Raw genomic sequence first — 25,358 nt, 5'->3', positions numbered from 1 at the left:
TTTTAAGTATTCTTTCATAACACACCTAAATTCATGCTCTGCGCTCCCTAAGGCTCAGGTAGGAGTGATAATCAAATTATTTCAGCAAGCATATAAAAGCTTTAATCAAAGGATAGCTGGCCAATTTGAAATGTAAAATTGGTTAGTGTCGTCTTTGGAAGATGATTTAAAACAAGGTCAGGTTGTGCTTTTTTCACTTTCAGTCCTGTAGTTTCTTATCTGATATTAGGACGTGTTGGACCCAAAGGCACAATAATATTGCTAATATTTACACCGTGCGAAGCGTTCTCAATAAATAAATTCATTAAAACAACGTGACATTTCTCAAGTTCTGTATTAACGTTCTCTCTTGGCCACCTCTTGGTATTAGACTATATCTATTACCAGGAAAAAGCTTTTAAGCACATTTAATCTGTCTTTGCAACTGTGTAATGCATTAACTTTGCAGGTGTTTTTCAACATGTTCCAACTTGAGTTTTATGCGTTAGTGATACTAGTGAATTCATATTGATAATAGAGAAATAGTTTAAAGGACATCTTAAATTCAATAGTCACCCTGCTCAGCTTAGGATGTCCATTTTAAATGGACAATGTTTCGATTTCTCCTGAGCCTGGTATTAGTAGCTATTAGCTACTGCCTTGTAATGAAGACAAAGTGTGTTTAGTCTTCATATTAACTTTGTTTGTGATGCAAAAACAAACCAAACTTATACATGTAGTTGTGATTCAGCATCAAGGACATAAATTTTGTTCTGAAAATAAACATAATTAAAGAAGATTAAAGAACAACTAACACTACAAAGTAAAATAATACTTAAGGTACCTTTTGTTTTCAACAGTAATTAGATTTTGCTGCCACAGCATGTGCTTCATTTCCATCAGGATTATTTCTGACATTGTACAAATAAATACTGATATTTAGAGATTGACACTGGATTCATTTGATGTCAGTTAAAGAGCTGCATAGGTCTGCCCTTTTGTTTTACGCTGGACACAATCAAAGTAATCGATGTCACTCGATCAATGCCGATTGAGTCTACATTTTGTTCTGTAGTTCTGTTATATTTTCAGACACGTTTTTTCTTTGCAGGCACAAAGTCTGACAGAGGTCGACCGGGTTTTGGATTATAAAACGGAATCCAAAATGTGAGATTTTAAAAAAGGGAATTCTTCCACCTTTTGGCTCCAACATCACACAGAGCACAGACTGTGCCACCTCTTCCCTCCTCCTATAGATCAGTCAGGTCTGAACTTGCAGTAAAAACACACCAAGGTGTTCTGTTATTCTGAGAGGGTTGTGCAGTTGCTGGGATGTAGACATTGCATAGAAAAAGACATCATCATGTGGTGAATCACAGCTGAAAATGACCTCAGTGTTTAACGGGCTGATGTATGTTGTTCCTTTGCACCACTGTATCTAGAAGTTGCACTGATGTGACTGTGACTCAGGTGTGTGACTCACCCTCAGTAATGGCAGCATAAAGGCACTGCGCTTATGAAATATTCAGCAGGATGGAATATCTCCCACTGATAAGCTTGTCTGGATCAGACTGGTGCTATAAATTCTCGAGGACCGGTCCTGTTGAAACTACAGTGTTCAGCTGCTCAAAAGGCTTCAACAGTAAACATCCCTGCCACTTCTTTCTTTCTTTTTTTTCTTTTTACCCAGCATGCCCGGTGTTTGACACACTGAGCTACCTACAGATAATCCTATTTTGGAAGTGCATTTCCCACCAGCCTTATCAGTTATATGGTGGAAAGATCAAGAGCAATATGAACCCCCGTTCGCAGCCTCCTCTCACCACCGCACCACCAACCAGACTCTTGTTCCATACGGCTTGTTTTGAGGTGATATGCCGACCTTCATTTTTACTGTGCTAACTCACCCAATCATCTCTGCAAGGTCCTGATAAGTCGGTGGTGTGTCATTTATCATACTTGACCCCAAGATCCCTGCACAGCGTAAATAGACTTGATGTGTTTTGCCCTTAGAAACCTTTGGTTTTCCCCAGTCAAGACATGTCTTCAAACAGATTAAAGCCACATTAATGCAATTAGTAAATATAATATATGGAACAAAAGCTTCCAGTGACTGCAATTAAGAAGTCTATATCATATAATACACATTATACAGGATAAACCCAGTATTTATTAAACCCTCTGATTGTCTGATTTCATCGTGCTTCATCATGATTCTCTGCTATATCAAAGTGGGATAAGAGTTCCCACTGTTCTTTTAATTCATTCATTCATTCAACCATTCACTCCTGAGAACCCGTAGAAAACCCCACACAAACACGTGGAGAACGTTCAAACCACACAGAAAGGCTTGAACCGGGATGTGAACCGGCAATCTTCTTGCTGTGAGGCAACACTGTTATCCACCATGTGGCCTGTCTCACAACACTTGCGTTCACCATATCACACATGTTTGCAGGAAATAAAAACCATTACATTGATATTATAATAGCCTGCAGTACGACTACTGATCAGTTTTCTCTGTGCAGTTTCTTTTTATTACTATAAATCAATGCAAGTATTTTCTTTTTTGTGCTACTTGGCTGATGGTTACTCAGTTGTTTGTGTCACATTATTATTATTATGGGTCACGGTCTCTTTTGCTGTTGCTGCCTGGGCTTGTTTTTATTACAGTGCCCGAGAACAGATCTTGAGTGCTGATGCTGATTAGTTAAATGTCGGCGATACAGACAATGAAATTGATTTTGTGTTTTTTATTGTACTGGGATGGCGGCTTTAAAACAGAAAAGATGTCTCTTACCCTTTTTCTTTTTTTTTTTACTTTGGTTAATTAATAATGGAACACTTAGCGTAGGCTTCAAGTAAGGGAGGTTTTTTAAAAGCAGACAGAAATATTGATTGTGCAGATATTGCAATACACATATCACAAGATGATGGAAGGACATGTGGACATTGGACAGTTATCCAGGAAAGAGTTGCCTTGTAAATGCCTGTAGCATATTGGACATTCTTACCGATCGTAGTTCATATCCCAATTATCACCAGTGTGTAACATTGACGAGGTGTTATTGTCAGAAATTGATGTCTTGTATCAGTGTATAATCACTTTAGTGCAAATTAAAATAAATAGGGCATGATACCCAATATATCGGGAATGCTTGGGCCGATAACCGATCAATACATCTTTCCTTTTGTGCAATGGCATGATTCATTTAATCTCTTCTGTCCTGAAATTATTCTAGTTATTTGTCATATCGGCGGATCTTGGCGTGTTTGCCGATATCCTATATTTCTTTTTAAAAGCTCAAAGCTGCCGATACCGATATCGTGACGACAACATCGCGCATCCTTAGTGTTTGTAACATTATAATAAACCTTTTGTATTTACTTTAGGTAAGATGTCTTTCTGAAAGTCGCCATCATGCGTATCAAAGGTTAACAAAATGCATTTAGTCAGTGAATCAAATTGTCTAAACATGGGGATTCTGTAGTAAACAAGTGTTTACACCCAATGTTGAAATTTAAATTGTGCCTCATATGCATTCAGAACACATTATGGACCCACTTAACTGTTTCTCCTCTGATCAGAACTACACAAACAGATTATTGTTCATTTTTTACGGACCTTCCCCCCCCCAAACACACATTCTTGACCTACTTTTCACCTGCTTGTCAGTCGTCGATATAGACGTCCCCATCCCCCTATTTGCAGATTATTCCACTTACCCCACATCTCTGCCTCCCTCGTTCCCTCATGTATCATTCTTTTCTCTACCTGTGATTATCTCTCTCACTTCTCATTGCCTCAAGAGCGGCAGCAATTAAATGTAAAACCTGGCCGCGCTGTCAGTCCGACGCAGACACCGAGCGAATGCAGCAATGTGCTCTATAATTGAAATGAACGGCTCTCAAAAGAACAAGACAACTGTTCACAGACTCTCTTTTTGTATCTGTTTATCTTTTATGGATATTTCTCCCTATTTGGGAAAAATAATGTCGGTGCGTATTATATAGTGGGTAAAGACTCTTTGAAAACTCTTTGAAAACTCCTCTTCTGTGTTTTCCCCCTCCACTTCTTGTTTGTGCTCTTGATGCAGTGCCTTTACGCCTGTCACTTTTTCAGAATCTCACACATGCATCACTGTACTGTAGATCAAAGCACATTATGTACTGAAGCTCTTTCAGGTCTGTGACATGTTTCACCTGTTTTGATGTTGTATTTATATTTTGTATTATTTTCGCTCTTCCACTTAAATTTGCAGCTCTAATATGAAGCGGCCAAAAAAAGGGGAGTTATTGTTGAAGCGAGAAGGAAACATGTTTTTTTTTGTCAATTCCAATCTTCTTCCCACTTTTAATTGGCACTCTCACCGCAGCAGTCAGAGTGATTAATTGGACAATAGTTAGGAAAGACGAGTTTTTGTGGTTCCAACAGTAGACAGGACTGTGCGGTTGCTGTGTGGTTGCTATGTGGGACCTGGAGCAGAAAATGAATAGTCATTTACTTTTATGGCCACAGAAGACTGTAGAGATTCAGTCTTAGACTGTAATTGAGACACCAGGGTATATTCTCTTTCAGGACAGACTCTAATGGTGAGTGCATTAAGGAGGATGATTGAAGTTGGCCACACACTTACAGTAGAGGCCACAGTAAATCAGAAAAGATGGCTTTTTGGCCAATTTGTAGATTGCAGTGAGTTCACACTGTGCAGTGCTTTAGGTCCTCGCTCTTTTACACATCTGTGGTGAGAGCACTCTTCATCAGAGCTAAATGGGTGTAATGTTGAGGTAGAAGAGAGAGCCCATTCAGTAGTAATGGAGAGAAGGCTTTGGATTCATGTTGTTGTTGTTGCCCTTCGAAATGCATTCAGTGCACTGTTTGGGCCTCGCTCAGATGTTAGGAATCTGTTTTCAGCATCACTCTTAGTTTGCTGAGATGGGGAGTTTGGAATTAAGACGTCAGGTGGACTCTGCATTTCCCTCGAGCTGCAGACTCAAGGTACCTAGTCCTGCTCGATTAAACGAAGCTGCTCAGTAGCAGGGGTTTGAATTTTAATATTTTATACCTTTCCAACATTTCACATTAATGTTTTTGTTATTATTATGATTATTACCATTAGTTAAAATTAAAAATGTGTTTACAACTGTCAACATATTATACACATAATACGACATATTAGTACACCCTGCAGTCTTGCTTCTTAGGGTGCTTTCACGCCTACAGCATTTGGTGCGCACCAAACGTGTTTGGTCCCTTGGTTCGGTTTGTTTGCGTAGGTGTGAATGTAATCCAGAGGTGGAACGTGACAAAATACAAAATTGTATTTTTTAAGTACAATCAGGATTTTGTATTTTACTTGAGTACGTATTGACTCGAGTATTGTACTTAGTTACTTTATAAATCCTATCCGTTACTGAGTAAAAATAAAAATTCAGCACAATGAAGACCTACAGGGGGAAAATATACACCACAACCAGACGAATATACACCAGCACTGGCGCGTGAACATAGAGGGCGCACGCCAAAAGTGACGTAATATCCTGTGTTGCGCCGGGCGTGTGAGCTCCAAAATAGTTTTGGATTTCTGACCCCTTGTCATATTTCTACTACCCTCGCACCCCAAGTAACTTTTGCTTAAAGTACATTTTCAGATGACTACTTTTACTTCTACTTGAGTAATATGTCATATATTGAGTACAATATTGTAGTACTTTTTCCACCTCTGATGTAATCGCAGTACTTTGGTGCACACCAAATCAACCGGAGTCTCAGACCGCTTTATCCTACTTTGTTATGGTTCCTCTGGTGTGAAAGCAACCAAACCAAATGGAACAAAACTGTATAGTTTAATGCATTATTGGTATGAGATGAGATACAGAATTACCCCATATTTTCACCGGTCAGCGGTGTGGTTTTGCGCCATCCTCTCCACAGCGAAGACGTACCCAGTGGAAATCGTGGGTTAGTCTGGTTCTGATACTGATACAGTCTATTTTGGTCTGTTTAGAACAATGCATATGTGAAAGCAAACCGTACCCACGTCTGTCTGATACATTGTAACATTTATCTGACTGGTGCGGACCAAAGCAATGGAACTGTTGTCATTCTTAAATGCTTGCTGTTTGAACATTGATGTGATAGTTGTATATTATTTAGCCTTTTAAAGTGTGACCACTTAGCTGTTGAAATAGTTGCAAAGCTTTCCATAGCAGCCAGAACAGCCAACTCCAGGTGTATCATATTATTTCAATACAATCCTTTTGATTCACACGTTGCAATTGGCTATGCATGCGCATTGTTCAACCTCTAGTCTCGGCTTCAGAATGAAAAGAAAAGTGTCAGCCTGTCTGTTTCAATCCTTCCTCTGCACGGTGCATGTTGATATGTGTGTCTTTTTGCACAGCTGAGAGGTCAGGGAGGTTGTGATGGTTTAAATAAGTGGTTGGACTCAACTGGGAGAACACGGGAGGGGCGGTAGAGTAAGTTGAAGATTTATCTAAAAGCTGTGACACTGAATAAATGAGTGAATAACTTTAGGTACTGTGGGTGAGAATATCCATTTAGATTCCCCGAGTCCAGATTCAGCTTAGAGAATGTGCTGACAAAGAAGCAGACGGGAGTCCAAGCTGATAAGTCGATGGTGCTCAGGTGTGTTGGTGGAGAGGTAGATGATCAGGAATCCAGACGTTGTGTAAACTCCCATTTCAACAGTGTGACAATTCATATCAAAATAAGTGACAACCAAACACATTAAGAATTGGCATTGATTGCACAGACGAGGCACATCGTCATTAGTCGGACTGCTTCAGAAAACACAGGTGGCGGCAACTTGACGACGCATTGGGCATTAAAAAGTCCATCGAAAGCACTGAATTTTTCATGCACCACTCAGACAAAATTGGGCCTAATGAATAAACAAATTATCTTTGTTTACGTTGAGCTTTTTACAGAAGAGCCATCCCTAATACACACTGCAAACACACATTAGGCCACTTAGAGTGTTCTCAAAGCATCAGGCTTCTGTCATATCCCAAAATGTAGACATTTTTAACCATAAATTTGCATTTTGAAAAGTACTAGAAGGTTTTTGAATCTACTGAGATTGACCAAGAGCCAGGATCACGGGAAAAATAGTGGATTGCTGAGTCATCCACAGGTTTGTGACTTTGGGATTGTGTCTTGTTGTCTTGAGTTCCTCTAATCAAATGAGCACAGACAGATGTGCTCATTCCATATGTGACAGACGACCCCAGGCAAGTGTTCCATCTCTGAAACACTCTACATATGTTGAAACTTGTCAAATTATGTTGCCTTTTCTCCTGTTTTTTTTTATTATTATTACATTTCCTTTTTTCTTTTTTGCAGCATATGAATGTGGTGTCAGTGCTGAAGTATAATCATTCCACTAAAGGTACCTGTAGATGTAGTGGAACAGTTAATCAGAGTATCTTCTATTTCTCTAAACTACCCTGTGGTCGAACTGGTCAAACCCTCCCATGACATGAGAGATTTAATTGTCAGGCTATAAATAGGCAACTGTCAGGATCACTTGATATACACACTATGCTGAAAGGTTATTAAATAACTATTAATAACACAAAGCAAGTCCTGCCCACCCCTATCCATAGCCATAATGTCAGACGCCCCAAAATGTCATACAATTTATACATGTTATCTTGTATGTCCCCGTTTACTGCCCATATGTGTGAATTATATGAAAAGGGCTGGGTTCAAAACATTTCTATTCCGTTTCATGTCAGACTTCATTTGAAAGATCCTTAGACTGATCTTTTTCTGGATTCTCTTCACGAATCCTGCTAGACTGTGACAGTTTTTAAGATTCAAGTTTCAATTTTAACCTCCGAGTTGCACTCTGTGGTCATATTCAATAATAAGGGCATTCATGTTACTGCTTTGAATGAAGCAGAAGTTACAACATGTTGTACACATGAGCAGCATTAGTTCTAAATCTCTTTCATGGACAAGTCAAATGTGTATGGAAACTAAATGTGTCGATCTTGAATCTAATCTAATCAGTCAGTGCCCATATTAATTAATACAATTAATACATGCACTAAAACATGGGACATTTACTGTACTTCACTGCTTATGATTAGCTAACTTGCATTTCCAAGCATTTCTTATTATTTACTTATAACTTGAAGTGTCAGAACTAGGCGGCGGCTTGTTGTGTGTGGTTTTATAAATTCATGTATGACGCCTGGCTGCTAGCAGATTACTGGTCTTTGATGTGATTTTGCCTGGGGGGGTTGAGTCAATGTTGCTAACTCCTGATAATGCTTAAAACTCAGGAATTCTACCCACCCGTGCCCTGTCTTCTCCCCGTGTTTTTGAATCTTAGAGGGATGGGGTGCCTATATGTCACTCCATGATAAGTGCTGGGAATTACACAGTAATTAGTTTCCCTATACACTGACATACTGGAAGACGCCTGACGAGTAAAGATACTGTCCCCACTGGCTCCAAAAGTAGCTAAACCCCTGCCTCCCAAATTTGCATGACATTCTAGGATTTATTCTATCATTTGTTTCACTTGTATAAATCAAACTCACCGACAACATGATATGTAGATGCAGTCAAGCTGCTGTTTTATTGTTTACGTCTTTTGCTGACTCATTTTTTTCCCCCTGCTTTGTTTCTTTTTCTGTAACCACATAAGTGACAGTCAGTTGAAACAGGATTCACATTATTCACTTATATGCTGAATTACACCTTAAAAATTATGTCTTTATATTAATGCAGGGTAAAAAATTATAATAGCAACAAGCAAGTCTGTGAGTAATGTCATGACACTTTTTTTATAAATGCATAGTTGGTATCTGGTATCTAGTGTTGGTTGTTATTAATGGTATGTGGTAAAAATCCCATACATCGATCAATGTGTGGTGACAGAATCAGCATTGACTGTGCAGTGTGGTCGTGACTGACTACACAGTAGATCACACTACACCACAGTATAGTTATAGTATATATAATAATAGTATTAATAATAATTGAATAATGTCCCAATTGAATAATTAATTGTGTTTATTGTGTGTTTGTTGATCCCTAAATTACTCTTGTTTAAATCCATTTAATATATATAAACATGCCATCATGAGACAAGAGGAGTGTCTCTCTGGCCATGATTTAAACTCTTGAGCCAAGATATGTGGTGCATAGCCACAAGCACGTCTCTGGAAATGCCCGAATTGTATGCCCTCGAGTTGTTCAGCCCTAATTAACAATATGTAATAGACACTAATAAACATTTCAATTTAACTGCTTTACAAACTGGGTGTTACCAACTGTCAAGTTAGTGTTCTGCTTATGTATAAAAAAGGATGACCTTACGTAGTGTTGTATGCAGTTGATGCAGTTTTTATGAGGACACTTGACAGCTCGTGGGTGTATTTGTATTGTTTTATTGTTTGTTTCACCTGCATCATTTGATGTGTTCTCACCTCACTTCATCAACTGAACTTAAATATCATTATAATACTCGCGTGTAAATTCCTGTAAGCCATCAAAGATGTACAGTAACTGGTTGCTGCATTTTGCATGTCATCCAGTCCCTCTAAATCACCGCAGCATATGCACAAACATCACAAGTCTAAACGCATATTATCTCCACTCTCCACTTTCTAAATAAACCTGGTTGACATCCTGCACCAATTTAACCTTCTAAAATACAGTATTATCGATTACGTGGCTCCTCATGTTTCATCCTTATTACACAGTGAGGATTTTCTCAAATCACACTCAAGACTCATTTCCCTTCCTTTCCCTTCCTTTGTTAAATATTGATGTCATCTGGGTCACTTGGAGGATGAAAGCTGCTTGGTGCTGCTGCACATTTTTGTTTTACTCAGGTAGACAATTATCTCAGAGACCTATTCAAAGAGAGCTGCTCCTCACAACACTGTCCGCCTACCTTTGAATCTGTCCACACAGCCCATTACCCACTAACTATTGTTGCTGCATAAACAAATACACAGAGCGATCCCCTCAAAACATGTTCTCTTATTTAGTTTCTCTTGTATTTATGCTGCTAAAGCTGTTCAAATTAAAGTGGAGTAAAGTGAATGTATCACATGTACAATGAGACAGACACACACACATATACACACGGTGCTTCAATCACTGTCACAAGCCTCGGGAGAAAGTATTCAGCCAATTGCGAATAACAGTATCTACAATAAACCAGGCACTGGAAGCTGAGCATATGCATCGCCTCTCGCTCTGTTTACTGCGAGTTATCAAACATTTTTTATTGACAAACCACACCTTGAAGACCTTGGAGGTTTTTAAACGCAGTTAGAAAAGGTCATGACATTCAGAAATGGCATTCTCTTTGGGGAAATTGCTTGGATGTCTGGCCATTAAATAAGGTTAGTTCTATCGACTTGATTTCCGAGCTGTTTGGCATCCACGGCATCGCCTTAGAGCGGCTGGCCTTCTGAATACAACAGGCTCAAGCTGGGGTGGTGTCATCCTGTCTGATCCACTCTTCCAGTGACTAATGAAGAGAGCAGAACGGACTCATGCATGGACATGCAAATCTGCATGGTTGGGCACATTATGGCGCTTTTCCACTACACAGTTCCCGCATAACTTGACTTGGTAAGGCGTTGTTCTACTTGTTTTTGGTTTTTTTTTGCCTTTTTATTACCGAACGTACCTGGTACCTGGTACTTTTTTAGTACCTGCTCTGGCGACGTTCCAAGAGATACTAAATACTCTATGATGTCAACAGACTGCCAGCCACATGATTGGCAGTGTCAGCACTGGAAGAGTCATGAGTGTGACATCCGACACAAGAATCAAACCGAACTATGCAGAACTGTAGATCAGTTAAAAAGACATACAATTCTGAAAACATCCCAACATTTAGCAAGGAAATGCCTAAAATTGCAATATTTAACAGAGGAGTCTGGTGTATTTAGCTACAGCACTGCCGAAAGCTGGTGATCGCAAGACGCATCATGACCCGTTCCGCCGTATTTCAGTTCAGTGACTGTATCAGGCAGAGTCTGTGCTCTGATCATGCAGGTACTGAACGAACCTGTGAACAAATCTTTTTAATCAAGTGATTCTAATGATTCAGTACATCAAAAACAACTGCTTTACAAGTCACTAGTTTGTGTGTGTGTCGCGCATAAAATGACTTCATGGCAGTGTCATGTCTCCGTGCTATGATGACTCCGCCCACGTTGATGAGGTACTATATTGTAATGTGCCGTGCCAGGTCGTACTGGAACTGTATAGTGGAAAAGCACCAATAGTGGTAGATGGCTAGAGAGTTGTTATTGACAGTAGTTAATGACATGCTTCTTCATGTACATGCATACACACACACAGAAGGCGGAGTGATAGACGGATAGTGACTCAAATCTCCTGCGCACACAAATATACTTGTATGCCTCCTGCATAGCTCACTGCTATCTCAGTTATGTGTGTCCCTCCTCAGTTTGCCTCATGCAGAGAAGGAAATCAAATGCAGGTACTTATGGGTAACACCTCGAACAGCCCCACACAACAGACCATTAACCCTTTACAATTCCCCTGGCCTTGTAGTTGATGAGTTATTCAATGCCTTTGACAAGGATCCACCCTATTTACATTCACTAATGATGGTGAAAGGTCAGTGAACACACTGAAAGATGCCTTTGGCAAAATAATCTTGGGACTCAATACACCAAGGCTGCACTGGCCTCTGAAGTGATAAACGGTCCTTTTTTATCCATTCTCTCCCTCCTCCCCTTACTTCCTGTTGAATTACCGTAACATGTTTGAAACAATCAATGGGCTGAGCCAGAGTTCTGTCACCATTGACACCGTTAATTAGCACCAAAAAAAATCCCAGGCGCTTTTGTCTGAGCACATTTAAAAGGAGTGGATTAGACCCTTTTGCATTACATGTATTATTCCTTGATGCCATGCAGCATGCAGAGATCTTAGTGATGGTGGGTGGTTCGCAGTGGGGCTCCAGCCACAGATCTGCATCTAAATATTAAATAGCAGAAATGATGACTGGAAAGAGGCCTGGGTCCCTTTCAACAGTAAGCAATCTCAGCACAGATGAGAAACAGAGGGGACATTCCCCTCTCCCATGATTTTTCATTTGCATTGCGTGTCTGCCAGAGTGACTTTTGTGTTGTTTGTTGACATTTGGCAGCTTGATGTGGTTTTTGAGATTAGTGCTCAGTGCTTACCCTCGCCTTTGCTCCAAATCAAACTAAACCATAATGTACTGTATTATGAGCCACTGTAAAGAGAAGATGGATATGCAACCACCCAACTATATTCTTATGTGCTTCAAAGCAATCTGAAGAACTGGTATTGGAAGTGAGCAGGGCATATTTTGAGCAGTTGGTGTCTGTTAATCAAAATCAGACCCTCTCTTTAGTCGTCCACCTCAGTCTCGTTAAAATTTCAGCACTGTCTGCAAAAGTGACCTGTGAAATTGTGTGAGCATCTCTCTCAAGAACCTCTCATCCACTTGACACACTCAGCAGACGCGCTGCTGGCAAAGGGAGCAAGTGCAGTCGGCTCATAATTTGGTGAGATGTGGCTACATGGGCCCTTTGATGGACTGGCGACCTGTCCAGGGTCTACACCGCCTTTCGCCCTATGTCAGCTGGGATTGGCACCAGTGTCCCCCGTGAACCTCATGTGGAGGATGTAGAATTCGAGTGAGTGAATGCGTGGCTAGATGATTTCTTATTAATACATGTTACATAAACAAGAAATGTGCTCAGTCCTGCAGCAGCATGGTGTAGGACTTCATTTTTCAAATAATGCCTCCCAGATTATTTTGATGGTACATCAACTGACAACAAGGTGAATGGTGCCCCCTGTCAAACCCGGAGCAGGTCTCCATCACCTGCATTGGCGCCATGGAACCTCTGTTTTTTGGGTCCATGCCACAAAAAGAACTACAACATTCTACTTTACAGAATAAGTCACAGCACCCTGTGCAATGACATCTACCTGCTGATTGTTTGTATATTAAAAAATCTGCTTCATAGTTCACCGGTATTGTCGGTATGCAGATGTTAATGTAACATATGTTTGTACTAAAGTATGCTGTTTAGCAACGGTGGGGGAACCTGAGAGCAAATTCACATTTGTGGTGAAAAATCAACATGAATATTTATTTCCTCTATGATTGTTGTTTTGCATGAGCACTTTCACCTGCAACTAAAGAAAATAAGTAAAGAAAGAGCTATTTTTGGTACTTTGAGGTGGGTCACATTCGACACATTTGAGATGCTTAATATAGCTTTTGGCAAAATGTTGCTATTCTAGAGTCATTGGTTCCCCCCATTTGACAAAATCTGTCAAAAACAAAAAAGTTTTCTGGTGATTATCTTAACAGTATGTTAATATAATAAGCACAAGAAATGTCTCAAGTCCTCAGACAGGCTGGGGAAACTGAAAGAATTGTGAGGTGGACTAACATTGGTCTTTTTAATGTATTTCATGTTGACAGTGGCAATCCTAGAGAATAGCATCATCCTTATCTGTGATGTCTGGAACTTTTTGTTCAAGGAGAACTGAGCTGCTCCAAGCTGTGCTTTAAAAAGCACCGGATTTACAAATTCTGTTTTCAAGTTGAAGAGTTGTTCAATTACTCTGTACATGTAGATTAGCGCTGTTAGACTCAAGTGAGACAGCCATCATGAATCACGCAAGGAGAGCGTGTTAGAATTGAGGGCCATTTGTTACAGATACAATTGAAACTCTCGTGTTTTAAGAGTTCTGCAATTAAACCTTGAAAACTTCTTTGAAAAGTGATGATTGTGTATTGTTTCAACGCCATTATTATAGCTTATCACAGTGTGAGTGTGAGTGTGTCTGTGTCACATCCTTCTAGAAATTAAGCAATAATTATAATTGCTTTTTATACTTGGTTATTTTCCAGACGGATAGGAGTCTTCTCTATTCTAGAAGACTAATCTCTATTCATGGTGATGTGACCCTTAACATTTTGTCATAACTACCTTTAATGGCATGATTGCGGTAAAACTGAAGTGACATTTCCTGTGCTCACGCTCACCGTCACATGAGCAGTGAGTCACAGAGATGACAAAAAATATGCAAATGTGAAACTGTTTTCTACTTCAAATGCAGGTACTGAATGTGGCTTTTCACCAGATGTATTGATATTTGCAGCTCCTCCTACCGAGCTGAGTTGAACTAGAGGTCAATCCCCCACCACCAATTTGTTGGTAAATGCAGACTCATTCCCTTCAGTGATTCCAGTCAATAATGTTTGACCTCATGTGAAAAACAAGAGCACAAAGGCACACAGAGGGAGTGGAACTCACAGAACTTATGAAGGAGTCTGCAATCAAAGTAGCACATCAAAGGGAGAGAGCATGTGTCACCATCACAAGTCTTGGTATTTATGCAAGCGTGCGTCGCACATTGATAGTGTCACTGTTGCAAAGAGGATAAACCTTCAGAGGAAAGGTTAAAGTGGATTTGGAGTAGAGGCTATTATGTGGAGGAGCAAATAAGAGTCAAGGGCTTTTTTAGGATCAGTCGCATTTCATTGTGAGGTGACAGTGTCTTTCTTTTATTCGTTCAACATATACATCTATGAGTGTTCCCCTGTTAATGTCATTGTATGTGGAACACACAATTCAGCACCTCTGAATAGTCATATAAAGCCTGGAAAGCACTCACAGCAAATTGGATATGTGACACACTTATGACACACTTTAACTTTGAAGTGAATGCACTGTTTTTATTTGGCAGTATGTTTTTCCGACCTTCCGACTCTTAAACTGTTTTTCTATTCTGAAGCCGTTCAAAAGCAGCCAAACTAATGCAGAAAAAATATGAGCCACACTCAGCCACTTAAGTTTTTACGCTCAACCTAAACACAATGGTGAGTTTTTTTTCTGAACACTGCTTAGCATTTGATCATTTTATTTAAGTTCATGCACTGTAAAAGAAAAAATAAAGAAAAAGACCGCGATACGAAAATACTGAAATGAGATTTAATTCAATTCAATTCAATTCAGTTTTATTTGTATTGTGCCGAATCACGTCATACATCCTCTCAAGGCAGTGTACATAATAAAGCAAAAACCTTTACAATATTATTGAGAGAAGAGAAACCTAACAGTACAGACAATGAGCGAACACTAGGTGGAGAGAAGAAAAACTCCCTTTTATCAAGAAGAAGAAGAAGATATCTGACAGAAACAGACTTGAACATCTTTGGCCATCTGCCTCGACCGGTTGGGGTGAAGGGGAAGATGGGGGACAGCAAATGGGAAGAGAAAGTGAAAGAGATGCAAGGTAGAGACAGACGAAAGAGACCAGGAGCAGATAAATTATATATATATATATATATATATATATATATATATATATATATATATCTAACACCACTTTATCCTCCACATGAGGGCTGTGGGGGATGCTGTGCCAATCTCAGCTGATATAGGGCAATAGGCGGGGTACACTCTGAACAGTTGGACCATCACAGGACCACATAGAGACAAACAACCATCCACCCTCACACCTACCTCAATGTAGTGTCCAGTTTGCCTTATGCCCATATTACATCTTTTTGCACTGTGCAAAATACTAATACAACTATTATCATTATTATTATTATTATTATTATTAATAATAATAATAATAATAATAATAATAATAAATAATAAAACTTTAATAAGACATGCGTGTATTTCCATTAGGCAACATCAATCGCCTCCATCCGTCTCTTTCTCCACACAGCCCTGCATTATGGGTTCACTCTCCGGTCGTCTCACACATTGATTACTGCAACTCTCTCCTCTTTGGTCGACCACACAAGCTTCACCATAAACTATAAACAACTGGTCCAGGACACGGCTGCGAGTATCCTCACGAGTACAAATCACAGCTATCCTCCAAATACTGCACTGGCTCCCTGTCAAACAGCACACAGACTCTCCCACGAACCCCTCATGACATTGACTTTCTTCCCACCTTCAAAACTCACTTCTTTAAATTGGTTTATACAATTCGACCATTTAATTTCCCAGCAATTGTCTCACTTAAGATTCTGTCGTTAATTCACAGTTGTTACTGTTTTATTATTTTGCCTCTGGAAGGTGTCCTTGAGTGTCTTGAAAGGCACACATAGATAAAATGCATTATTATTACTTTGCATAGTAAGAACCTTTTTGACAACAGACTGAACAGGACAACAGAAATATACTTTATTATGCGTCGTTTGTTTTACGGTTCATTGAAGCTGGAGCATGCATTATGATGAAAGGTGGTGCAGTTTTTTAAGACCTTGAACTGCCAGAGCTGTATAACGGTGTGAATCAGAAAGATGAATTCACACAGAGACACACTCCTACAAAGACCCGGCTGAGTTTGGTATTGCGCGCCTGTACTGCCTCAAAGTGCTGTATAAAATACCCTTCTGAATCAATGGTGCTGAGTTCAGGAGACTATAGCTTTTATCTGAACCTCCCACAGGCAGTCAGCAACAAGGTGGGGAGTAGAGACTAGAGAGCATTTCCCGCCTAAGGTTCTGTCTTGGCATAATAAAGGGATTTTTCATCTGTGACACTCACAGCCTATGGCGTACACTAGCAAAAGCAAACTTTAAGCCAGTAATAATTAAAGTAAACATAAGGCGTGTGCCTCAATTGAATTGTACTTCTCCATCATACAGACTCAAGTCTTCGCAGCGAGAAATAATCCACTGCACATGCTAATCACTTGGCAATTGATTCGGACCCTTTTTGTTCCAACAATTTCTGTAAACCCCCGAATTGTAGAAGTCTACGAGAAAAATCAATTAACGGCTCAGATAATTATGGATCAGTCTGCATACAGTACGGCCGTCTGAGCAAAGTCTGGCTGCAGCCCGTGTGCTCGTGCGATCGACGCTCCGTGCAAGCGAATTCCAGTCAGGTTCGACTAGCCCCAGGTGAACTGTGATAACCAGGCAGTCTGCAGTGATAAAGTTATCTTATATCCATCAAGAAGAAAATGCACTTAACCCTCTACACTTGGCACTGCTGTGTTATCAGCACCCTAATGGAAATTGATAAAAAAGAGAGCTGTGTTATCATAATCCCAAATACATAACAGCGGGATATTGCTATTTTAGGAGGCTACTGGCTCAGGAAAATGCAAAACTGGAGAGGGCAGCAGGAGTGGGTTGCCTCTTGGATGGATGGAGATCAGATGTAATCGGGTTGTATTGATAGGGCTGCTCAGGGAGATGCAAGTATAGCACGAGTTTGTCGGAAGACATTCTTCATAACTGCCGAGATTGTTGCCGTCGCAGCTAAGCAGCGGCTGACTCAGCAAACACCCGAGGCCTGTAGGAGGATAGAAATAAACCCTGATAAGCATTAAACATTGAGTGTGGGGGGTGTGAGGTGGTGGTGGTGGTGGTGGTGGTGGTGGTTGGGGGTAATTATTAAAGTGAGAGACCAAAATATGTGGGTGTGAGACACAAATATGAATGAGTGATTATTATGGAGACTGTTAAAGGAGGGGAGAAGTAGAGAAAGGGAAAGGAACGCTGTAGAAACTTGTTATGTGCCTGATACTGTTTGTTTGTGTCCCTGTGCATTTTATAAAGCGTCTAAATTCACACAGATTTAACGGGAGCAGTCAAAGTGGTGGATTCATTGAGCCTTTGGAAATGCTGATTAAAAACCCTGGTTGTATTTTTTTCCAGTAAACGCTGATGTGGATTTACCCTCCAGATTTTTAAGCTCATTGAGTTCCGGCATAAAGTATGTCTTTGAATTGATACGGTCAACAAACACACTCATTCCTCTCAATGCTACTACTCCTCGCTTGCTACCGAATAAGGAGAACAAGAGAAATAAAGACTGTCAGACGAAAAGAGAGAAGTTGATCAGCAATGAAGAGGAACAGTCTCCATGGAAAATGCTGGAAACATTGCAGTTTGTTCAACTCCTTTTTTTTTTTCCCCAACCCACACTGTTTCTCTTTTATGTGGCCAGATATCACACTGAGGTGTTGATTAAGTCAAGCTGAAGGCAAAACCCTGCCTAAAATCAAGAGCCCCAGCTCACTGAGTAAGCTATCAGGTAACCCATCTCTCTCACTTATTCAGTCTCCAGTCAGATACTGTTGCTGAGAGCGGCTATTAGAGCCAGGGCTTGAGCCCTCAAAGGCACTCAGCTGGGTGTTGATAAAAGGCAGGTACCAGGATGTGGAGCGAGAGAGGGTGTATTGGGAAAGGAGTTGAGGATATGGCAGCACTGGGAGGCGGAGGAGGGTAAATGATCTCTGAAGGCCGTCTTATTAATGGAGGCTATTCATTTGCACTAATGCAAATGATTGTTGGGGCTAATGAGCTCGAAAGATCCACGTGAACACGGGCTCTGTGGAGCAGCAGCGTGTGATGATCACAGTGGGAGACAAAAGGTGATGAGTTTTGAACATCACGTCTGGTCATGATGAACATTTGACTCATAAGAGAACAGGAGGAATAGAGTGAGAAACGAGTGAGCCGATGGGTTGATGAGTCAATCGTGCACCAACTCAGTATGACAAGCCGCTACAGGCAAGAGAGCGCGAGATGAATGGTGGAGGGGACGAGTGTATTTCATTGTCAATGGACGGATGTGAGGTAAAGCATGGAGAGTGTCTTCATTACCTTCTCTAAAGTGCTTGCCCACTCCCTGTGTGTGAGCACTTAGATTAGAAGATGATGAAGTGCAGCACACTCCGTGAAAAGCTCGGCATCCCATTATCAGATGTTATGAGCTTTGCATGATATTCCAGTATTCACTTTGAAGAAGAGCAGAATTGACTGCTTTAAAAAAAGAAGTTGCTTCTAGTGTTCACTGTTGTGTGTTAAATGTCAAACCTTGCATGTTGAAGGATTTAGCCCAATTTGCAGCAGGGTATGTGCCGGATCAGTTCTGGATTTGGACTGTCTCGTGTGGGCTCTCTCAGAGGAGCTACTGAGGGAGGACCACAGGCCACTGATTGATGGTCAAGGACAATGAACCCCTCCCCCCACCCCAGCCCATCTCTGAAGCCACATCCTCAGGAGGATTTGACTGCTGCCTGGCTGACTGCTTTTGGTGTGCCGCTTGTGGCAGCCTGCACCCACTCATGAATCATCTGCTAAAAGACATATTAACAAATGTTTTGCCTGTTACATGTGTTAAAAGGCTCAGATGAGACCATACACATTAAATGGAACACACAGTGGTTGATGCAAAACAATAATCAAATGTCCACTTTATTCCTAATGCAAAATAAAGCATACACAAGGGAATCGCGAATATATAAAATAACAAAAGGAGTGCTTTCTTTTCTTCCCTGGCATACTTCCATGCGCACGCGGAAGTGCACGTTGCATATCGCGGACCCTGGTAAACTCGCGTGTCAGGCTCCTGTAGTATCTGACTCCAGTCTGGACACCGGGAACAGGACAAATTCCTACCAAAGAAGAAGAAGAGAGCGATGGTACAGCTCCTTCAGACACGTCAGCTCACCGCTGAAAGGCCTGTTGGGGAAAGGGGAGTTGGAGAGTCAGCTGAGGGTCGGCAGGACAAGACTCGGATGAATATCCTTGGCAACTACTTCAAAAGGGGGGGGGACACCCGGCACACCCGGCACACCCAGCACACCCAGCACACCCACATGGGCTGTGCACCGGTACCACGGCTTCCACAATATTAAGGATTTCTGGATGGGTGTTTTCACAAACCTGGTGTGAGATGATTCAAAAAAACACAAAAAGGGAAGGAGCTTGTGCAATTACATGATGAATGATGTTCCAGTGAATTACCGAGCAGTGCATAATACCCAAGGTGATACTCAATGGAAACCTGCATGGATCTTCACTGTTGCATATTTCACTGTGATTCATTGTCTCCGTCAACAATGACTGAGGTTCAGGGCCTTAGCATTTGTTGTACATATGATATGTGGGTGACACAAACGCTGTCTATGGAGATTTGGAAGGGAAGAAGCATGAGAGCGAGATACCGGCTCATGCTCTCTCCCAGCACACTATTTAAAGCAGATGGCTCCGGTCCAGAGTTGGAGAAGTAACTCACGGATTGTTAGTTTCATACAACGCTGCCTTGTGCTGGGGAGGTTTTAGTTTTTCATTTCAATTCTGTTGTAAAACAGTAATTGAAGTGTAGCTCTTTTATCTGCACTTATCTCCTCTGCTCCTCTCCCTTCGGAGCGCCACTTGTCTTCCCACCACTTCCACATCTTGACACTGTTGGTTTCTCTATGATATATTGTCTTGGATTCTCTTACTTCATTGTGGCTCACTGCTGATGTGCATTGCAATTAAATTCAAACTCCAGAGAGGAAGAGCTCTGTCAGCTCCACCCCCCACTCTTGTGCTGTCCATGGCTCCTACAGCCTCATGCTCGCACCCCTTTCAATCACTGTCTTTTTCCCCCTTCGTCTCCCTCTTCCTTTGATTGCCTCTTCTTCTTCTTCGCTGTCTTTCTCTTGCGCTCACTTTCTGCATGTCTCTGACTGTTTCTCCCCTTCTATTCCCTCCATGTTAATAAGCAGAGTAATGGGGTTGCAGGCAGTTCCTGCTTGGGGAGTTAATTAAAATGGCAAAGTTACAACCCACACAGTCAAAACAATCGAGGGCCCTGGTTTTTTTTTGATTTTTTTCACAGTGACGTGGAGATATTAAACAAGTGCAGAATCTAGCACTGTAAAGAGGCAAGAACCCAATAATGTCACTAAACCCTGATGTGAGTTAACAGTTCCCTTTTGTCAAGGATTTAAGTGTTCATCATTATAGTAATTACATTGAAATGCTGCCACATGATACGACAAGTTATAAAATACCATCACTCTGGCTTTGAGTGAACCAGAAAGTACAGTGAAAGCGACAGGAAAACAGAGAGTAGTGGCATCTGCCTTTTTTTTCCCCCGTTTCCAAAACACTATCCCTCTCACACACACACACACACACAAACCGGCCAAATGATTTTGCTAGCGTGGCTAGCACAATGCAGCTCACTCAGGCTTCAGCAACGCTGGGCCGGCTGAACAAGACAGGAGCTGTTGCCATGGTTACATCTCCCGGCTCGCTCTCACAGCCCAGGAAAACTGTGTCATTATCCTGTACTTTAGATAGGAGGAGAGAGAGCGAGGGAGGGAGGGAGGGAGGGAGAAAGGAGAGACAAAGATAGAAAACGGAGGGGAATTTGTGAGGGGGGGGGTTGGGTGTTCACACAGGCCAACCATGCATCTAACACACACATCATCAAAATTTGCCCCCATTTGTGTCCCTCTATTCACTTCTCCCTCTACCCCCTGCTTCTCTTTCTGTCAGCGCAGCTCCAGTTTTCACTTTAATAGGTAAACAACGTCAATCCTGACAAACGCTGCTTGGAAATATCCGGTAAAGCAGTGTCGTGTCAGGTGATAATAGGACATGTCTTGGTTTATTTCACATTCTGCTTTGGCGTCGAGCGTGAAAGTTGTCACCAGCAAGCTGTTGGGGGAGGAAACAAAAAAAAATGCCCGTCTCTTTATCATTGTATTTTATGTACCAGTCTTAATGACAACCAGCGCACATAGTGAGTGAATGCATGCGTGTATCTTAATAACAATGGCACAGTGGAATCCTCTTCTGCAAAATGTTCAAATATTATGGAGTTAAAATACACACAATGAATAACAATGAGTTATAATTGCGTCTGCACGGGTGCCGTATGTGCATGTGTGTGTGTGTGCATGTGTGTGTGGTTATGTTGTTGCTTCGCTCGGCATGTTTGTGCAACGTGAGGTCCAACGAGTTACATTGTGAACTAATTACATGGCCGTGTAAATGGAGGCACCCTGCTGATATGGACTGTGCACCACATGATTTCCCCTGGTGGAGCAAAGCCTGTTTGTGTTGCTTTGCTCTGTGTGTGTGTGTGTGTGTGTGTGTGTGTGTGTGTGTGTGTGTGTGTGTGTGTGTGTGTGTGTGTGTGTGTGTGTGTGCGTGTGCGTGTGCGTGTGTGTGTGTGTGCGTGCGTGCGTGCGTGCCTGTGTGTGTCCTTGTATGGGTATCTTTGTGAGGACCAGAAAAAAAACATATAAACCATAGGGAGTGCAGACATTTTTTGGGAAAGTGAGGACAATGTACCTTTTTGGCAGGTCACCCTGCCTGTCATCCATAAATATCTAATTGCGATTATTATTTTGACAGGAATAGGGATTGCAACATGATCCACAATATCAATCAAAGGGAATGGTAATTTATATGAAAAACACATTTAAAACATTTGTGCAGGTCTGTCACAGACAAAGATGTTCTCTTGCATCAGTAGAATAAGATGTGTATTGATCAGTAGGCTATATTGCGAGTTTAAACTGTTCATCCCTACTGTCACCCCTTAAAGAGGCTTTTTGAAGTTTAAGATCTTAAGGCCTGTCCCAATTCAAACCCTAGCCCTATATTTGAGTTTGCCCTAGATTTTGCGCGTTCCAGCAAGGAGGTAGGGTATCCCAATACTTTAGGGAGCAAGGGGAAGTTTCCTATCCTCCCCTAAAATGACCCCTCGCCACCAAGTCAGCTCTGGACCAGGCTTCTACTTCCTACTTCTTCTTTATGGTGGTATTGCAATTCACAGACAATGTGTATCACCGCCATCTGCTGGACTGGGGTGAAATCAGACACGTCGATAATGCTTGTGACGTAGGGAGCACGTTCGCTACGCTAATTTGCATACTAGTGGTGTCCATTTCTTAGTGGAAAATCTCCCCTTGCACTTCCCTCATTGAGGGAACTTTACTGTGGAGGGAACTCATAGCAAGTGTTCTCATAACAAGTGAGAGAATTGGGACTGGGCCTTGGTTTTAAGTTACGGTTAGGGTAAAGGGATGGGTAATTCATTATGTTTTTTTGTTTTTTTTTATTTAAGGAAAAGAACCTTGCATATTAATAAATGGCGTAAATATGCCAGGTTGTTGCCTGAGGCTAATTTCCGCCTGTAGTCCCTTGGCAGGTTGATATTATAAGGCATAAAAATGAAAATACATTCAGGGAAATAAGAACATGAGGACATGAGAGCGAATAAGCTATACAAACGTTACATAAAAAGAGGACACACATACACATACATAAACACACATAGCTGCTAATAAAGTGCCTGTGACATCGGATGTGAGTAAAGTGCTCATGTTTATGAGTGTCACTCAATACAAATGTGTTTGACTTGTACGTGTATTTACATGAAGACTATGTGTTTGTGTTTTTTCAAGTGCTGATGGAAAAGCATGTTTTGTGTAACCTGTGAGCTGTGAGCTTTATTGAGCTGCAAACTATAAGAGTGTCTGTTTCCAGCAGGCAGAGTGCAGCCGCTCTCTTCTCACCGAAACACAGCTCTCCAGAGAGCTTTGTTCATATTACTGTGGCTGTCTTGCTGGTCAGGGAAACACAAACACCACAAAACAAAGTCGCCATCCAGTCCAAGTGCTACATGTTGAAGTGTGGCCCTCGTCTATCTTCCACCTCGAAAACAAAAGACAGGAAGAATCAGTGGTGCAAAGTAAAGAGGAAGTGAAGCGCACCGAGTAAACTGCTTTTATTTCAGTTTCATGTTTTGATACATTAAGTTTCTTGTCAAAACTCCCGCCCAGCCACACACGTGTTTTCAATCATTCAAGCCGATTAGACCGTCCGTCTGAAGTGTTGGTTCAAATGACACAAAGTTACAAGTCAGTGTTCGAAAAAGATTACACTTGATTTGCACTTGAAACACAAGAATGACAAAGTTACTGTGGATCATACAAACCTCAAATCACCTTTGAGAAGAGGATTCATTAAGCAACTCAAGAAAACACCTTTGTTAGTGGAGTAGTTAAATATTGACATGAAAAACAACATGATAATCTATTACAAGACACTTCATTATTAAGATTAAACCACTGATTTCCCTCCCTCTTCTTAAATAAAGCAGTGTTTTTGGCCTGTCAGTGACAGACTCATCTCTAATTCTTCATGTGACACAGAAAGCAGCCATTTTGACAGGAAAACCACAGGTGTCAATTATCACAATAACAATGTCTGCGTACAAAGGGCTCTTTGGAGATTATTTGCAAAATTAAAAAAAGAGAATGTGTCATGATAAAGTCATAATATTACGAGAATTTGTATCATTATTTCATTTTGTTTCATTTTAAAATGTAATTAATTGGCAAAACCCTGTTGAACAGAACGCAGATGTAACCCGCGGTAGCCTAGCAGCTATTTCCTCCTCCACAAAAGAGACGATTTCCTCCAAGTCTCCAAGAGTTTCTTGTGATGCTGATGTGCCAGAAGATTAAATATTTCCTTATTTGTAAAGCAAAATTATAACTTCATTTTATTTATAACACAAAATGCCACTCATCTTGGCGCAGGTCTTTGCTTGATTAATAATGATTTTATTCTCATAATATTATGACTTTATTCTCGAAAGATTGATATATTTTTTTTCTTTTCAGTTTGGCCCTAAAACTCCGTCATAATGGAGATAAAGGTTTATTTTTCGTAAGTCTGTTCACAAATCTGCAGCCTAACTTCACAAAAAATGTCGGCAACCACTTGACTTGACTTGATTTTATTAAGCAGTGGCTACACCTGCAAGCTTCATTTTGCCAAACTAAGAGCGGGTACATTTACTTTTAAAATGTCAGCTGAGATTATCCTCATGTGGAGCATAAAGTGTTAGAAATGGATGGATGGAAGGAAGGAAGGAAGGAAGGAAGGAAGGAAGCACTTATGTGAATACGTCACCGACCTCTGCTGAGAATGTACATTAACTTGTGAAGTGTCGGAGGTCCTAGCTCAAATCAGCCGCAGTTTAGCACTAATTGCAGGTTACACAATGTCGTTTAGAAGCACCATACCAAGCTGACTGCAGATTTGCAAATGTGCAATTACAGCTAATCAGAGTGTCTTTTGTTTCCTGCCCACAGCGCCCAACACTGCACCCTATGGGAGCAAAGGAAACGCAGACGTCCTGCTGGCCTGTCGGTACCTGGTCCTGGCTCTCTCGTCCTTCATCAGCGTGTACTAGGTCAGCCTGGACCTGGACACAATGACTGTCGAGCATTTAGGAATCCTTTTTGACACTGCTGATGGACGGAATCCAATCTGGTACAGTTTCTTGAAAAGCCGTGAGGGGAAAATAATTAAGTTTACTTATCACTTTATGTGGGGATTTTGTTTTTTCTTTGCTTCTTAGTGAAAGTTATGTCATGTAAATACAATGGTTTTTTTTTATTATTATTATTATTATTATATTGTTATTATTTCCTCCAGTTTTTTTTCTGATGGATTGCCCCCCTCCCCCCCAGTGAATCAGTGAATCAGTGCTCACCCCCCCCCCCCCCCCCATCC

At 41.1% G+C, this 25,358-nt stretch overlaps 1 protein-coding gene across 1 annotated transcript in view; it reads left to right on the top strand.

The window, feature by feature from the left end:
* negr1 (neuronal growth regulator 1) overlaps positions 1–25,035 on the top strand; it is a gene marked incomplete at both ends in the record, with an annotated part of 139,932 nt that extends 114,897 nt beyond the window's left edge. The window contains one exon of the mRNA XM_083888464.1: positions 24,935–25,035. Within this exon, the coding sequence (XP_083744590.1) occupies positions 24,935–25,035 (101 nt within the window). The remainder of the gene's footprint in view (positions 1–24,934) is intronic.
* Positions 25,036–25,358: the final 323 nt, after the last annotated feature.

The sequence above is a fragment of the Microchirus variegatus genome (assembly GCF_963457635.1).
Source record: "Microchirus variegatus genome assembly, chromosome: 4".
Taxonomy (NCBI): domain Eukaryota; kingdom Metazoa; phylum Chordata; class Actinopteri; order Pleuronectiformes; family Soleidae; genus Microchirus; species Microchirus variegatus.
Note: the sequence above shows the minus strand (reverse complement) of the source record. Positions and strands in the feature narration are given on the sequence as shown.